The 19,273-nt window shown below is 36.5% G+C and overlaps 1 protein-coding gene across 1 annotated transcript; it reads right to left on the bottom strand.

The window, feature by feature from the left end:
* Positions 1 to 816: 816 nt before the first annotated feature.
* LOC142151206 (uncharacterized) lies at positions 817 to 15,855 on the bottom strand. Its single transcript, XM_075206574.1, has 2 exons — positions 14,915 to 15,855; positions 817 to 1,762 (listed from the first exon to the last, which is right to left on the bottom strand). Exons 1-2 carry the CDS (start codon positions 15,853 to 15,855, stop codon positions 817 to 819), a joined length of 1,887 nt encoding a protein of 628 aa, XP_075062675.1.
* Positions 15,856 to 19,273: the final 3,418 nt, after the last annotated feature.

The following is a 19,273-nucleotide window of genomic DNA, read 5'->3' as shown; positions in this document are numbered from 1 at the left end:
CTATCTGATTTGTATCACTATGTACTATGTTACTGTTTGTTAGTTATCTGTATTCTTCTAATGTGCAATATAATCTATGAAGGATCTTTATTAGTAACCTGGAAAACAGTGTGAGCTCCTTGGGATTTATTTAATAACATGGTGAGAAGAAAAAGAATGTGTTGTAGCCAATAGCAACCAGATATCAGCTATTAGCAGCCCGGTGTCATCAAACCAACTAATGGGATCATCTGATTGGCTGGTATGAAACACAGCAACCAGTGTTTTATTTGCATCGTGTTACTAAACAGTACAAAGTAGTCATGTCAGAGGGAGATAAGACAACAATAGAAAGGTATGAGGGAAAGAATAAGAAGGAATAACAGGGACCAATAGGAGCACTTCTAGTATGATACAGGGCAGTGTGCAGTGTTCCTGTAGAAATATTCAGTACTCATAGCTCTGTCTGTCATAGAAGGGATCCCAGTACTGAGAAGAGCTGCTGGAACTATCTACTGGATAGAAAGATCTTTCTTCTCCTAGTCCCAGCACCTGGATGAACAGAACAGCAGTATATTACAGAGCTCGGGAAGGGATGCTCCATTATCATTGTTTGTATATATAGTTCTAGTTAAATGGAGACCATCCCGGGTGAAGATACCCACAACCCCCATTGTCAGATCTCTTCAGTCTTCTCTGACATTTAAGGCTTTAGACTTTGATTTTAGATAAAACATTTGTCACATTAAAATAATGAAAATGGCCTTTACCCTGTATGGAAATTATGATGATACAGCAAGTTAGCTTGGTTGTGAAACACATCTTACATTCAGTATCTCAGGGTGACTCTTGTGTGTGAATCTTCTGGTGAGTGACAAGTGTTTTCTTTTGAGTAAAACACTTGCTGCATTCAGAGCATTTAAATGGTTTTTCTCCTGTGTGAATTCTCTGATGTTCAGCAAGATGTGACTTCTGGCTAAAACACTTGCTGCATTCAGAGCATTTAAATGGTTTTTCTCCTGTGTGAATCCTCTGATGTTCTACAAGATATAACTTGTGGCTAAAACACTTGCTGCATTCAGAGCATTTAAATGGTTTTTCTCCTGTGTGAATTCTCTGATGTTCAGCAAGATGTGACTTCTGGCTAAAACACTTGCTGCATTCAGAGCATTTAAATGGTTTTTCTCCTGTGTGAATCCTCTGATGTTCAGCAAGATATGACTTCTGGCTAAAACACTTGCTGCATTCAGAGCATTTAAATGGTTTTTCTCCTGTGTGATTTCTCTGATGTTTAGCAAGATTTGAAGCATGGGTAAAGAACTTACTGCATTTAGAGCATTTAAATGGTTTCTCTCCTGTGTGAATCCTCTGATGTTCAGCAAGATATGACTTGTGGCTAAAACACTTGCTGCATTCAGAGCATTTAAATGGTTTCTCTCCTGTGTGAATCCTCTGATGTTTAACAAGACTTGGCTTCTGAGTAAAACACTTGCTGCATTCAGAGCATTTAAATGGTTTCTCTCCTGTGTGAATCCGTTCATGTTTTACAAGATTTGACTTCTGGGCAAAACACTTGCTACATTCAGAGCAGTTATATGGTCGTTCTCCTGTGTGAATCCGCTGATGTTTAACAAGTTGTGACTTTGTTTTAAAACATTTGTTACATTCAGAGCAGTTATATGGTCGTTCTCCTGTGTGAATCCGCTGATGTTTAACAAGTTGTGACTTTGTTTTAAAACATTTGTTACATTCAGAACATGGAAAAGACTTCTCTCCTTTGAGGCTCATCATGTGTTTGATTAGTAACAAGTTACGAGTAGAAGGATTCTCCTATTGAAATATAGAGAGAGCTTGTGTGAAAACCTTCTAGTTAAAGAATAATTAGCATCTGTGGCTGATGTGATTTGATGGCTGTTTATACTCAGAGAACAAGGTCCTTTTTCTGAGACGTCTTCTGTTCTCAGTGGGAATCCTGCTCATTAATTCATCTGTCAAAACAGGATGAGTTTATTATTTATATTATTATTTAATAATTCCCTGGGTGAATCTACATTAACAGTTGTAGTATTATATTGTATAAGGAACATGAACTATATTTATATACACTAACAAATATGTCTCAGTAATTGACCATTGCTTTCATCTTTGTGCACATTGTCACATTATTAGGACCTGATTAGCAGTTAATTGTGCAGATAAGAGAACTCTATCCTCCCACCGCAGATACCAATACTTATTAAGATAATACACATAGTCTATTAAGAGATTATAAAAATTGCTAAAAAGTTTTCAAAATGCTTGTGAAAATATCCTGTATAATCCCACAGCACTGATAGAGAATATTTATATATATTACACACAGGACTCCACTATACTGATGTAGAGCATATGAATATGTATTACACACATGATACAGCAGTACTGATAGATAATATATAGATAAATATATTACACATGTGATTCCACACTAGTGATGTAGAATATATACATAGATATTACACACATGATACCATAATACTGATGGAGAATACATAAATATTTATTACAAACATGATCCCACAGTACTTATAGAAATGTATAGATGTATATTACAAACATGATCCCACAGTACTATTACAGTACTCAGAGAGATTTCCTTTATAACCTTCATACATTTATTATCACACGTTAAGGGATGGTTCATGAAACTACTTGAGCCTAAAGTGTAGTTATTGTTCAATAACAGTTGATTCATGTGGCAAGTATATTATTCCTGTACATACTATGTGTATTGATACTTTTGAACATATAACGGCACTGCCAAATATAGGATTAATTAGATACATAAAATATAAAGTGTATTATCTGAGTATTTAAAGCACATATCATGTAAACCCAGATTCATTTTGCAGCACAATATTTACTAATAGATAATACAACAAACAGAATATATAATTTATAGTAGTGTACCCTCATTATTACAACACTGTTAGATTGCAAAACTAACTATATAAAGAATATTAAGGCAAGAACACATTAAACATTGTTTAAAAGACAATATCTGCAACATAATATATGCAATAATTTGTGCATCTATCAATATATTATTGTGCATAATATAATTACCTTATTCTGTAGGCTTCTACTTCTCTCTCTCAATGGTCATTATTACTGTTCCATCCTTCCAGCTCTCCAACCTCCAACTAACTAACACCAGCCTGATACAGCCTATTTATAGTCATTACTCCCCATCTCTATTCAATAGTTTCTGGGATGACCAAAAAGTATTCTCAGACTGTTTGTCACCTAAGGTCACATAGTACAAAGGAGAATTCTAATTACACCTTGCAAGGTGGTAAAATATTTTATTCTAATTAGATCACAGCAGTCTCCAACATCTTGTTATGTAAACAAATGGACCTTTTGTTTAGGATCCACCTATTGTCTAGGCAGACAGTGTGACCTGTTAGGGTCTAGGAAAATATGTAAATTTTCTTTCCTCCCAGCAGCTTCTCATGTACACATCCTTCACATGTAAATTAGATATAAATATTTCTAAAGTCACTTACTAGAAATTAAAATTCTAATCAGGTATTTGGCAAATTCTTTCATTCTAATTAGATCACAGCAGTCTCTGATTCCCTGTTATATCAACAAATTGACTTTTGGCTTAGAAGTTACCTAGGAGACAGTGTGAGCAGAAATACCTGTATTATATATCAGCTGTAACTCTGATCCAAAATGATTCACTTTTAAAAATAAGCCATATAACACACACACCTTGTAATAAAAACAAATAAGCCATATAACATATGCAACCTATAATAAATACAAATAAGGCAAATAACATATACACCTTGTAATAAATATAAATAAGCCATATAACATACACACCTTGTAATAAATATAAATAATACATATAATACACATACCTTATAATAAATACAAATAAGCCCTATAACACACATCTTGTAATAAATATAAATAAGTCATATAATACACACCTTATAATAAATAAGTAATATAAACACACAAACACCTTGCATAAATATAAAAAAGCAGTATAACACACAAACACACCTTGAAATAAATACAAATAAGCCATATAACACACGCACTTTGTAATATATGTAAATAAGCCACACACACACACACACACCCACCCTGTAATAAATGCAAAAAATCCATATATCACATACATTGAAATAAATATAAATAAGTCATAAAACAAACACACTGTAAAAAATACAAATAAGCCATATAACACACACTTTCTAATAACTAAAAACAAGCCATATAACACACACCTTGAAATAAGCACACACAAGCCATATTACACACACACCTAGTAAGATATATAAATGAGCCATATGACACACACCGTGCAATAAATATAAATAAGCCAAATAACACACACACACCTTGAATTAAATACAAATAAGAGATATAACACACACATCTTTTAATAAAGACAAATAAGCCAAATAACACACACACCTAGAAAGAAATGCAAATAAGCCATATAACACATACCTCGAAATAAATACAAATAATCCTCATAACACACATCTTGTACTTGCAATAAGGTCACATAGTACAAAGGAAAATTCTAATTAGACCTTGTCAGGTGGTAACATCTTGCAGCTTAGTTAGATCACAGCAGTCTCCAACATCTTGTTATGTCAACAAATGGACCTTTTGTTTAGGATCCACCTATTGTCTAGGCAGACAGTGTGACCTGTTAGGGTCTCGGAAAATATTTAAATTTTTATTCATCAGAGCAGCTTCTCATGTACACATCCTTCACATGTAAATGAGATATAAACATTCCTAAAGTCACTTATATCAACAAATGGACATTTTATTTAGAATTTACCTAGGAGACAGTGTGAGCAGAAATACCTGTATTATATATCAGCTGTAACTCTGATTCTAAAATGATTCACTGTTAAAAATAAGCCATATAACACACACACATTGTAATAAATGCAAATAAGTCATATAACACACACACACCTTGTCATAAATATAAAAGCCATATAACACACACACATTGTAATAAATACAGATAAGCAATATAACACACAAACACACACACCTTGCAATAAATGCAAATAAGTCACACACACACCTTTTAATAAATAGAAATAAGTTATATAACATACACCTTGTAAAAAATACAAATAAGCCGTATAACATACACACACCGTGAAATAAATAAAATATTGTACGTTCATACAATATAATACAATACTTTCAAATAATCCTTAATATAAAGGCTCAACTGCTCTTTCTTCTTATACATCCTCAACCAGGAAACACAAAGGGATAGTCATAATAATATGGTAATAACATCAAGGTATGAAAAGCAGGCTCTACATATGGACACAAGTAATATTCAGTGCACATGCGCTGTAGTGAAACGCGTTTTTTCTGCCATGAAACGCACTCTGCGTCCAACTGTACATTAATCCTTCAGTGTCTTATTCTAGACTTCCATTCTTTATCTGTATGTACATGCATTTTGCCATATTTGAGTGTAATTGTCTTAATCTGCATATTTAGATACCTACACAATATTACTTCTTTTGTTCTGCCTCAGTTCTCAGTATGTTTTTATTCTATTTAATCTAAAATGTGCTTAAGTGTAATTTTTAAGATACAATTGTTCTGAGAATCCTCATGTATAATGTACAGAAATTACATTTTTTAAATATTAAAAACAACACATACAGCAGGGGAATGAGCTATTGTCCACGTGTCCTGCAATGAGACATATGTCATGGAGGTGACTGTGAGAGAATAATGCAGACATCATTTTCTTGCAGTTATCTCTGTGCCATGTATGTCACTGCTGTCTATGTGGCCTGGAAACCTTAGACTGTCATTACTGGTGGTATACTAGTGTCATATAAAGAGCTTCCTGCAGAACTATCTCACTGGGTGAACCTATTCCAAATTATGCTCAGATACAGGGCTGTCAGTGTAATTGTCTGTTCTCTTTGGAGAACTTTGATTCTCAGCTAAACAGATTTTTCGTTCAACTTCAGATTCTAATTTCTTCAAACATTATATTTGTAAGTGATTAGTACTGGCAAAAATTTAGCTTTCTGATTATTGCTGCAACCAGCCACATGGAAGACGTGCATTAATAACTACTGTCTGTCTGAAACACAGGGCCTAGCATTGAGGTCAACATTTTAGTGTCATAAGACTCCACCTGGTATGTGGGTATCCCACATGCTTTATTATAACAGTGCATCCCAGAACACTATCCCTTGGTTACAGCAGGGGGCAGCACAGAACTTCTATCAGCAATGAGTGATGTTCTGTAGAGCCAGAGGCACAACTGTACTAGATGAGGGATGTATGGAAGCATCATGTGACTTCTGCTATGTGATGTTATTGCTTAGATATGCTTAATGTTTGTAGACACTCCCTTATATGTTTAAGCTTGAATCTTTAGTGATGGTCCCTAAGACCATGGGGAATGCTGGGAAGTGGGTGTGGCCAGTGTGCAATGTACCCAGAGTCTGCAAATGGCTGAATAAAGAGCTCAGCAGTGCCCACCCATGCTTCAGTGTCCTGATGAACTGATTTACAAGTATATTAACAAAACATGGTGTCACAAGAAGTTTTAACTGGACTGCTAGAGCTCAGAGTGTGAAAGGATCCTGCAGAAGTCTGTAAAGCTGTGACACGCAGTGTCTGAATATCTGCCTTGTGCTCTGGTCACATCAAACAGTGAGTAACTATGGATAGGCTGTCTCCTCCAGCAGGCATGCTCATGTCTGGCAACTTGTCTGAAAACTGGAAAAGATTTAAACAAGGGTTTAATATATATCTTGCTGCATGTGGAGCTGATGCAATGGAGGATAAAACAAAGTCATCCATCTTCCTCCATGTGATAGGAGAGGATGTGCTGGACATTTATAACAGTTTTCAGTTTGCTGAAGGGCAGAATATGGTGCTATCTTCTATAATGCAAAAGTTTGAAGATTACTTTGTGCCAAGGAAAAATGTGACATATGAAAGATATAAGTTTTTCACCTGTGATCAGAAGTCTGAAGGAGGATTAGAGCAAATCTTCCGATAAGTGATGAACTGCTTAATACGCATAACTCAGCATTGGTGAGACTGAGTAAGGTACGTCAACAGGAGAAACAGAAACTGTACCATGATAGGCGAGCAAAAAGCTTATCTGATCTAAGATCAGGTGACCAAGTCCGTCTCCGAGATCATGAGAAAGGCATTTGGATGCAGAAAGGTATTGTGCAAGCACAAGTAGCACCAAGATCTTATATTGTACGTACAGATCGTGGAACAGAAGTAAGAAGAAATCGGGTCGATTTAAGATCTCAACCCAACCATAGTGATGGCAACACGACTGAAGAATACCCTTCATCTGACATGTATGATGGACTTGATAATGGTGAACAAACCATGATGGAAGAAAGGTCCAACATGGTTGACGAAACACAGACTTTGTGTGAAAGACCCATAAGAGAAATACGCAGACCTGAGAGACTCATTGAAACGTGTTAGATGATGTTCTTAATGTTATATCGTTGAATTGTTATACTGAAGGATACAGGGCTTATCTTTAAAGAAAAGAAGATGTGATGTTATTGCATTAGATATGCTTAATGTTTGTAGACACTCCCTTATATGTTTAAGCTTGGATCTTTAGTGATGGTCCCTAAGACCATGGGGAATGCTGGGAAGTGGGTGTGGGGCAGTGTGCAATGTACCCGGAGTCTGCAAATGGCTGAATAAAGAGCTCAGCAGTGCCCACCCATGCTTCAGTGTCCTGATGAACTGATTTACAAGTATATTAACAAAACATGCTATTCTTATGTTGGTGTTGGTGAGCACTGAAAAACTATTTTTTCTCTCAGAGACAGACTGGCCTATTGGTCGTGCAGAGACTCCTGTGTTACACAACCTCCTTGTGTGCCCGCTCTTCTCACACTAACATTATACTGCTACATAAGAGATGAAGGTGAAGCAAATTCACTGCTGAGGAATCTTCCTCTGCTCCAGGGCTGATTGTGACCCGTCTGTGTAACTAGCACTAACAAGGACTTGAGATGTAAATTTATACATCACATATTCCCAATGCATCTGGGGCATAGCCGGATTAAGGGGGGGGCACAGGGGGCACGTGCCCCGGGCCCCCCTATCTCCAAGGGCCCCCTGCCGCTGCACGAACTCTCCTGCTGTCAGTTTTCAGTGAAAAAAGGGAATTAAGCAGAAAGGCAAACTATGAGGAAAAAGGAGATGAGAAAGGCACAGTAAGGAATAAGGGGAGAGAGGCACAGTAAGGAATAAGGGGAGAGAGGCACAGTAAGGAATAAGGGGAGAGAGGCACAGTAAGGAATAAGGGGGAGAGGCACAGTAAGGAATAAGGGGGAGAGGCACAGTAAGGAATAAGGAGAGAGGCACAGTAAGGAAAAAGGAGAGAGGCACAGTAAGGAATAAGGAGAGAGGCACAGTAAGGAATAAGAAGAGAGGCACAGTAAGGAATAAGGAGAGAGGCACAGTAAGGAATAAGGAGAGAGGCACAGTAAGGAATAAGGAGAGAGGCACAGTAAGGAATAAGGAGAGAGGCACAGTAAGGAATAAGGAGAGAGGCACAGTAAGGAATAAGGGGAGAGAGGCACAGTAAGGAAAAAGGGGAGAGAGGCAAAGTAAGGAATAAGGAGAGAGGCACAGTAAGAAATAAGGGGAGAGAGGCACAGCATAAGAAAAAAAGGGGGGAGAGGCACAGATTGAGGAAAAATGGGGAGACAGGCACAGTATGAGGGAAAAGTGCGGGAGAGAGGCACAGTATAAGGAAAAGGTGCGGGAGAGAGGCACAATATTGGGGACTATTAATTTAAGATGGGGTGGTTTGGGGAGAATGAGGTCTCTATTAAATGTGCCTATGAATTATTTAATGGCAGTGACAGGTTCGGGAAATAGGTATATTTCTGAAATGCAAATACTATTCATTTATTGCTGGACCTGTTTGTAGGGAGGGAAATAGGTTTATTTATTAAATATGAATACTAATATTTTAATGTTGGGGCTGGAGAAAGGCCTAATTATTAATCGTGGGTGGTATTGATTTAACGCCGGGGCTGGCTGTAATTTTCTAAATGTACCCTTTTTTTCCCCAAATAGGTCCTCCAACATTCCAGGATCCAGACAAGCCGCAACTAAAGAAACCTGCAGCACAGGTGGTGAAAGTGAGAAGAACAGGTAGGAGAGAGCAGCAGAGTCTGTGAAATGTTGTAATTCTAGTGGGACAATCCTAATTTTTGGTGACCGTTCAATGGTGTACAAAACAATGCAGGTTTTTTTTTGTCTGTAGGAGGGTGCATCAACACACCCATTAGCAATTTTGAATAAATATTGAATAAAATTGTAGTATATATATATATATATATATATATATATATAAAATGTCAAAATATGTGTTATGTTATCAATGTTTATTTTTTTATGTTAATTTTAGTATGCTGTATCATTGCTAGTTTTAGTGTGCGGTATAGTTGTATTTTTAATGTGTGGTGTCAATGCCCATTTTAATGTGGGGGTTTTGATGATTGTTTTAATGTGAAGTATTTTAGTTTGTGGAGTAATGACTTTTCTTGTGCAGACAAGCTAGACGAGCACTCTGGGAGAGCTGTAAATGTCGTAATGCAGGATGTGTCAATGCTTACAGCCTTATACCCAATGAAGACACTATGCTCTTAATTTTAGATTTTAGGGGCCCCCCTGTCTTAAGTGCCCCGGGCCCCCCAAAGCCTTAATCCAGCTCTGATCTGGGGTACCAGATTTTGGGGAATCTAGTTATGTGACACATATGTAGAGTTATGGTGGACAATTCTTACTAATATATTTATAATAGAATGTCCCATCATTATCAACAAATACTCTGAACATACATGTATTTTATACATTTATAAATTATTATTTTATAGCTTATACTTGGGATTATTGCTTGCATAATGAAAACATATAAACAAAAAAACATTAAAACATATAAAACTGTCACTCCAAGATTTTGTTTGTGTACCCATCCCCTCCTTCACTGATCAGACAGTGGGGGAGTAATTATCATTTGTTTGTTACCTATAGTTAGATTTTGGTCCATTACTGGTGCATGAATGTTCCAGAGTGACAGTTTTCAGTAAAGTGCGCAGGTAATGCAGATGTGTTGGATTTCCCAGAATTCCATGGGGCTATAAGCAATGAAAAAGTTCAGCAATGGAAGTCTGTCATTTTTTTCAGTTGCTATTTAGTGTTGAATGGATGAGAAATCAAATATTTGTAGTGAGATAAGCCCTATACAAGGATTCAAAAGATATTTCCTTATATCAACTAGATACCAATTGTTGTTTCATTTTGATGTGGGCTTGTTAGGTCAATATGTGGGGAATAATTACCATAGCTGTGGTAGTAATGTCTAAGTTTATTGTCTGGTCTGGAATAAAGAGAGGTAGGGAAAATATCTGGCATGTGGGCGGCAGTTAGAGTAAGCTGTACATTGGTTCAATTCTTTGCCCAAGCTCCCACTTTTCCTTATTCTCACAAATATAAAACATTGGAATTCTCTGAATTCTGTTAACAAACATCACAGTAACACTGAAGACCAGCTCAACTGTCATCGCTGTTATACATATTTTCAGCTGCCCACTAAGCTCAACTGTCACCGCTATTGTCATCTCTGATTGGCTGCTGGACCCTCTGCACTCATCTGTCAGCATCCTGGACCTCGTCGTGTTAGAGCTGCAGAAACTGCCTTCTCTATTAACCTCAGCCAGGGGGCGGTAAAGTACACTTCACCTCTTCCATTGCCCTGCACACTGTGGATCAACTGTTCCTTCAAACTCTCTGATTACCTGTATAGGAAATACACATTTATTCATATCTCTGACATCTCTCCATCATGCACATACTCACCACACATTTACCAGCTTACATAAAAAGAAATAAACCTCACACCCACAAATCATCCCTGCATGTCCTCTTTTTCACCCTGGGCCCCTTACAATCCCCACTCTCTGCAAAAATGCTGTTAATGAGAGTATTTAGAGAAGAATGGCCAGACTGGATCAAGCTGACAGGATGGTGAAAGTAACTGAAATAATAATGTGTGAAACAATGGCATGAAGAAGAGCATCTATGACTCCCTCCCAAACTCTTCATTCTGCCAAAGACCGCTGCCCCTCCTCCTTACTCATTACATCCTCACACTCCAGCCTCCAAAATGTCTCATGTGTGTCTATCTCCTCTGGAACTCATTACCTCCTCAATCAGGCTCCTACCTCTCTCCATGACTTCAGACAGGCTCTAAAATCCAATTTCTTCATCAAAACTAGGGATGTGCACCGGCGACTTTTGAGGTCTCGTGTTTTGTGTTTTGGATCTGGATTTTCTCGATGTTTTGGGTTCGGATTTGTTTCGCAAAACACCTGCCGAAAGGCTTTGGTTCGGATTTAAGGTTTTGGATTCGGATTTTTTTTGAAAAAAACCTAAAAAGTGTAAAAATCAAGTTTTTGGGCTTATTTTCACTCCTACGCTATTATTAACATCAATAACATTCAATAACAACAATTCCCACTAATTTAAAGGCTATTCTGAACACCTAACACCTCACAATATATGTTTTTTTTTAGTACAAAACATTGCAATGAGGTATCTTTCTGGACTGCGTAGAGGAGTGTTCCCCACAATATAATTAAAAACCCATCAACTGGTCTGAATTACACCCAAAAATAGTATCTAGACTGCGAAGAGGACTGGCCACTGGCCACCACAATATAATATATAGAAAACCTTCAACAGGTCTGAATTACACCCAAAAATAGTATCTGGACTGCGTAGAGTAGTGGGCACCACAATAAAAAATATATAGAAAACCTTCAACAGGTCTGCATTACACCCAAAAATAGTATCTGGACTGCGTAGAGGACTGGCCACTGGCCACCACAATATAATATATAGAAAACCTTCAACAGGTCTGCGTAACACCTGAAAATAGTATCTGGACTGCGTAGAGGACTGGCCACTGGCTACCACAATATAATATATAGAAAACCTTCAACAGGTCTGCATTACACCCAAAAATAGTATCTGGACTGCGTAGAGTAGTGGGCACTGGGCACCACAATAAAAAATATAGAAAACCTTCAACAGGTCTGCATTACACCCAAAAATAGTATCTGGACTGCGTAGAGTAGTGGGCACTGGGCACCACAATAAAATATATAGAAAACCTTCAACAGGTCTGAATTACACCCAAAAATAGTATCTGGACTGCGTAGAGGACTGGCCACTGGTCACCACAATAAAAAATATATAGAAAACCTTCAACAGGTCTGAATTACACCCAAAAATAGTATCTGGACTGCGTAGAGTAGTGGGCACTGGGCACCACAAAAAAAAATATATAGAAAACCTTCAACAGGTCTGAATTACACCCAAAAGTAGTATCTGGACTGCGTAGAGTAGTGGGCATTGGGCACCACAATAAAATATATAAAAAACCTTCAACAGGTCTGCATTACACTGCACATACGGCTGCTCCTCCATCCTCTCCATCATATACATGTTGGAGTTTCAGCGTGTGAAAACCTCTTGTTTTTGATGTCAGTGCATTTTGAATATTTATCAATTTGCCCCACAACACTGAATGTACTTTATCTATGATACGCATCTATCTTTCTTGACTGCATAGTGTGGTGGCCCCGGTACACAATTTGGTACCGAGGCCACAATATAATTAAAAAACCCTCCACGGGTCAGAATTCCACCAAAAAAGGGTTTGGACTGCGTAGTGTGGTGTGCCCGGAACACAATTTTTTACAGTGCCAACAATATTAGTAAAAAATTGGGCATCAACTGTCACCATTGTTTAATATCTGATACACCTAAATATGGACTGCACAGTGGAGTGGCCCCGGTAGTAAATTTGGTGCCGGGGCCACAATACCTCCTCCAACTTCCAAGTGTAGTGTTTATAAAGACAGACAGCATCTAAGTGTTATTAGTTGACTTTCTTAACCCTAAAATTGTCCCTGTTGCAAATATTCGTGCAATGGAGAGTTACTTTTTCATTGAAAGACTCAAGCTTTCAAGTGTAGTGTTTATAAAATATAAACAACAATACAGTAGTTTTAGAGCACGTCAATACCTCTTGTTTTAAATTATGACAGAGCATTTTACTTTTGGTTTAATTTCTTGAATTTGTTTAAATTTGGTTTTACTTTTTGAACATGGCAAACGACTGTTGATTGGTCATATAATGCAAAAAAAAAGTTCCAAGATGGAATTGTCCTTGGGCCCTCACACCCACCCTTATGTTGTTGAAATAGGACATGCACACTTTAACAAACCAATCATTTCAGCGACAGGGCCTACCAAACAACTTTGGCTGAAATGACACAGGTGCCTTAAATAGTGAGTGGTGATTGATTCACCAATAGGATTAAAAGCAAGGTTTTTAAGTTCAAGAGTCCTGCACATGCGCAATCCAGTCAAGATGGCGGACGGCCGCGGCTTAGGACAGGCGCCGGCAGGCATGAGAGAGAGCCATGTGCCAGACCAGAGGCACTAACCGTCCGGTGAGTGACAGGCCTCTTCTTAACGGCTGTGCTTTCATTTCCCCCCTCTCCACTCCCTTGCCTCTTGTTAAATTCCTCCTTACTACTCTCAATGTCTATCCCATAAATTCTTGCTTGACCCTCTCTCCAGCCTTCTAACCATCCTTTCCCCTAGCACAGCAGCCCCCTCCTCATTCAGGTACAATCCATTTTTACAATAAAGATGACAACTGACCGAGAATTCAGCCCAGTGCTCTAAGAATCCAAAACCCTCCTTCCTACACCAATATTTTAGCCACGCATTAACCTCCCTAATCTCCCGCTGCCTCCCTGGACTAGCGCAAGGTACAGGTAGTAATTTAAAAAAAACCTATTTGTTATGTGTATACATTTAATGTGCTGCTACTTAAAATAAAAAAAAAACCAATAAAAAACAGAATACATTTATCCAATTAAGATTTTATTGAACATTAAGTGTTATAGAAACATCTTCCAGTAACGTAAAGTGTAATTACTGAGAGTCTATATGCAGACAGTCCTATCTGATTTTTATCACTATGTACTATGTTACTGTTTGTTAGTTATCTGTATTCTTCTAATGTGCAATATAATCTATGAAGGATCTTTATTAGTAACCTGGAAAACAGTGTGAGCTCCTTGGGATTTATTTAATAACATGGTGAGAAGAACAAGAATGTGTTGTAGCCAATAGCAACCAGATATCAGCTATTAGCAGCCCGGTGTCATCAAACCAACTAATGGGATCATCTGATTGGCTGGTATGAAACACAGCAACCAGTGTTTTATTTGCATCGTGTTACTAAACAGTACAAAGTAGTCATGTCAGAGGGAGGTGAGACAACAATAGAAAGGTATGAGGGAAAGAATAAGAAGGAATAACAGGGACCAATAGGAGCACTTCTAGTATGATACAGGGCAGTGTGCAGTGTTCCTGTAGAAATATTCAGTACTCATAGCTCTGTCTGTCATAGAAGGGATCCCAGTACTGAGAAGAGCTGCTGGAACTATCTACTGGATAGAAAGATCTTTCTTCTCCTAGTCCCAGCACCTGGATGAACAGAACAGCAGTATATTACAGAGCTCGGGAAGGGATGCTCCATTATCAGTGTTTGTATATATAGTTCTAGTTAAATGGAGACCATCCCGGGTGAAGATACCCACAACCCCCATTGTCAGATCTCTTCAGTCTTCTCTGACATTTAAGGCTTTAGACTTTGATTTTAGATAAAACATTTGTCACATTAAAATAATGAAAATGGCCTTTACCCTGTATGGAAATTATGATGATACAGCAAGTTAGCTTGGTTGTGAAACACATCTTACATTCAGTATCTCAGGGTGACTCTTGTGTGTGAATCTTCTGGTGAGTGACAAGTGTTTTCTTTTGAGTAAAACACTTGCTGCATTCAGAGCATTTAAATGGTTTTTCTCCTGTGTGAATTCTCTGATGTTCAGCAAGATGTGACTTCTGGCTAAAACACTTGCTGCATTCAGAGCATTTAAATGGTTTTTCTCCTGTGTGAATCCTCTGATGTTCTACAAGATATAACTTGTGGCTAAAACACTTGCTGCATTCAGAGCATTTAAATGGTTTTTCTCCTGTGTGAATTCTCTGATGTTCAGCAAGATGTGACTTCTGGCTAAAACACTTGCTGCATTCAGAGCATTTAAATGGTTTTTCTCCTGTGTGAATCCTCTGATGTTCAGCAAGATATGACTTCTGGCTAAAACACTTGCTGCATTCAGAGCATTTAAATGGTTTTTCTCCTGTGTGATTTCTCTGATGTTTAGCAAGATTTGAAGCATGGGCAAAGAACTTACTGCATTTAGAGCATTTAAATGGTTTCTCTCCTGTGTGAATCCTCTGATGTTCAGCAAGATATGACTTGTGGCTAAAACACTTGCTGCATTCAGAGCATTTAAATGGTTTCTCTCCTGTGTGAATCCTCTGATGTTTAACAAGACTTGGCTTCTGAGTAAAACACTTGCTGCATTCAGAGCATTTAAATGGTTTCTCTCCTGTGTGAATCCGTTCATGTTTTACAAGATTTGACTTCTGGGCAAAACACTTGCTACATTCAGAGCAGTTATATGGTCGTTCTCCTGTGTGAATCCGCTGATGTTTAACAAGTTGTGACTTTGTTTTAAAACATTTGTTACATTCAGAGCAGTTATATGGTCGTTCTCCTGTGTGAATCCGCTGATGTTTAACAAGTTGTGACTTTGTTTTAAAACATTTGTTACATTCAGAACATGGAAAAGACTTCTCTCCTTTGAGGCTCATCATGTGTTTGATTAGTAACAAGTTACGAGTAGAAGGATTCTCCTATTGAAATATAGAGAGAGCTTGTGTGAAAACCTTCTAGTTAAAGAATAATTAGCATCTGTGGCTGATGTGATTTGATGGCTGTTTATACTCAGAGAACAATGTCCTTTTTCTGAGACGTCTTCTGTTCTCAGTGGGAATCCTGCTCATTAATTCATCTGTCAAAACAGGATGAGTTTATTATTTATATTATTATTTAATAATTCCCTGGGTGAATCTACATTAACAGTTGTAGTATTATATTGTATAAGGAACATGAACTATATTTATATACACTAACAAATATGTCTCAGTAATTGACCATTGCTTTAATCTTTGTGCACATTGTCACATTATTAGGACCTGATTACCAGTTAATTGTGCAGATAAGAGAACTCTATCCTCCCACCGCAGATACCAATACTTATTAAGATAATACACATAGTCTATTAAGAGATTATAAAAATTGCTAAAAAGTTTTCAAAATGCTTGTGAAAATATCCTGTATAATCCCACAGCACTGATAGAGAATATTTATATATATTACACACAGGACTCCACTATACTGATGTAGAGCATATGAATAGGTATTACACACATGATACAGCAGTACTGATAGATAATATATAGATAAATATATTACACATGTGATTCCACACTAGTGATGTAGAATATATACATAGATATTACACACATGATACCATAATACTGATGGAGAATACATAAATATTTATTACAAACATGATCCCACAGTACTTATAGAAATGTATAGATGTATATTACAAACATGATCCCACAGTACTATTACAGTACTCAGAGAGATTTCCTTTATAACCTTCATACATTTATTATCACACGTTAAGGGATGGTTCATGAAACTACTTGAGCCTAAAGTGTAGTTATTGTTCAATAACAGTTGATTCATGTGGCAAGTATATTATTCCTGTACATACTATGTGTATTGATACTTTTGAACATATAACGGCACTGCCAAATATAGGATTAATTAGATACATAAAATATAAAGTGTATTATCTGAGTATTTAAAGCACATATCATGTAAACCCAGATTCATTTTGCAGCACAATATTTACTAATAGATAATACAACAAACAGAATATATAATTTATAGTAGTGTACCCTCATTATTACAACACTGTTAGATTGCAAAACTAACTATATAAAGAATATTAAGGCAAGAACACATTAAACATTGTTTAAAAGACAATATCTGCAACATAATATATGCAATAATTTGTGCATCTATCAATATATTATTGTGCATAATATAATTACCTTATTCTGTAGGCTTCTACTTCTCTCTCTCAATGGTCATTATTACTGTTCCATCCTTCCAGCTCTCCAACCTCCAACTAACTAACACATGCCTGATACAGCCTATTTATAGTCATTACTCCCCATCTCTATTCAATAGTTTCTGGGATGACCAAAAAGTATTCTCAGACTGTTTGTCACCTAAGGTCACATAGTACAAAGGAGAATTCTAATTACACCTTGCAAGGTGGTAAAATATTTTATTCTAATTAGATCACAGCAGTCTCCAACATCTTGTTATGTAAACAAATGGACCTTTTGTTTAGGATCCACCTATTGTCTAGGCAGACAGTGTGACCTGTTAGGGTCTAGGAAAATATGTAAATTTTCTTTCCTCCCAGCAGCTTCTCATGTACACATCCTTCACATGTAAATTAGATATAAATATTTCTAAAGTCACTTACTAGAAATTAAAATTCTAATCAGGTATTTGGCAAATTCTTTCATTCTAATTAGATCACAGCAGTCTCTGATTCCCTGTTATATCAACAAATTGACTTTTGGCTTAGAAGTTACCTAGGAGACAGTGTGAGCAGAAATACCTGTATTATATATCAGCTGTAACTCTGATCCAAAATGATTCACTTTTAAAAATAAGCCATATAACACACACACCTTGTAATAAAAACAAATAAGCCATATAACATATGCAACCTATAATAAATACAAATAAGGCAAATAACATATACACCTTGTAATAAATATAAATAAGCCATATAACATACACACCTTGTAATAAATATAAATAATACATATAATACACATACCTTATAATAAATACAAATAAGCCCTATAACACACATCTTGTAATAAATATAAATAAGTCATATAATACACACCTTATAATAAATAAGTAATATAAACACACAAACACCTTGCATAAATATAAAAAAGCAGTATAACACACAAACACACCTTGAAATAAATACAAATAAGCCATATAACACACGCACTTTGTAATATATGTAAATAAGCCACACACACACACACACCCACCCTGTAATAAATGCAAAAAATCCATATATCACATACATTGAAATAAATATAAATAAGTCATAAAACAAACACACTGTAAAAAATACAAATAAGCCATATAACACACACTTTCTAATAACTAAAAACAAGCCATATAACACACACCTTGAAATAAGCACACACAAGCCATATTACACACACACCTAGTAAGATATATAAATGAGCCATATGACACACACCGTGCAATAAATATAAATAAGCCAAATAACACACACACACCTTGAATTAAATACAAATAAGAGATATAACACACACATCTTTTAATAAAGACAAATAAGCCAAATAACACACACACCTAGAAAGAAATGCAAATAAGCCATATAACACATACCTCGAAATAAATACAAATAATCCTCATAACACACATCTTGTACTTGCAATAAGGTCACATAGTACAAAGGAAAATTCTAATTAGACCTTGTCAGGTGGTAACATCTTGCAGCTTAGTTAGATCACAGCAGTCTCCAACATCTTGTTATGTCAACAAGTGGACCTTTTGTTTAGGATCCACCTATTGTCTAGGCAGACAGTGTGACCTGTTAGGGTCTCGGAAAATATTTAAATTTTTATTCATCAGAGCAGCTTCTCATGTACACATCCTTCACATGTAAATGAGATATAAACATTCCTAAAGTCACTTATATCAACAAATGGACATTTTATTTAGAATTTACCTAGGAGACAGTGTGAGCAGAAATACCTGTATTATATATCAGCTGTAACTCTGATTCTAAAATGATTCACTGTTAAAAATAAGCCATATAACACACACACATTGTAATAAATGCAAATAAGTCATATAACACACACACACCTTGTCATAAATATAAAAGCCATATAACACACACACACATTGTAATAAATACAGATAAGCAATATAACACACAAACACACACACCTTGCAATAAATGCAAATAAGTCACACACACACCTTTTAATAAATAGAAATAAGTTATATAACATACACCTTGTAAAAAATACAAATAAGCTGTATAACATACACACACCGTGAAATAAATAAAATATT

This window comes from Mixophyes fleayi, chromosome 4 (assembly GCF_038048845.1).
Source record: "Mixophyes fleayi isolate aMixFle1 chromosome 4, aMixFle1.hap1, whole genome shotgun sequence".
NCBI classification, from domain to species: Eukaryota; Metazoa; Chordata; class Amphibia; order Anura; family Limnodynastidae; genus Mixophyes; species Mixophyes fleayi.
This window is presented reverse-complemented; position numbering and strand designations above follow the sequence as displayed.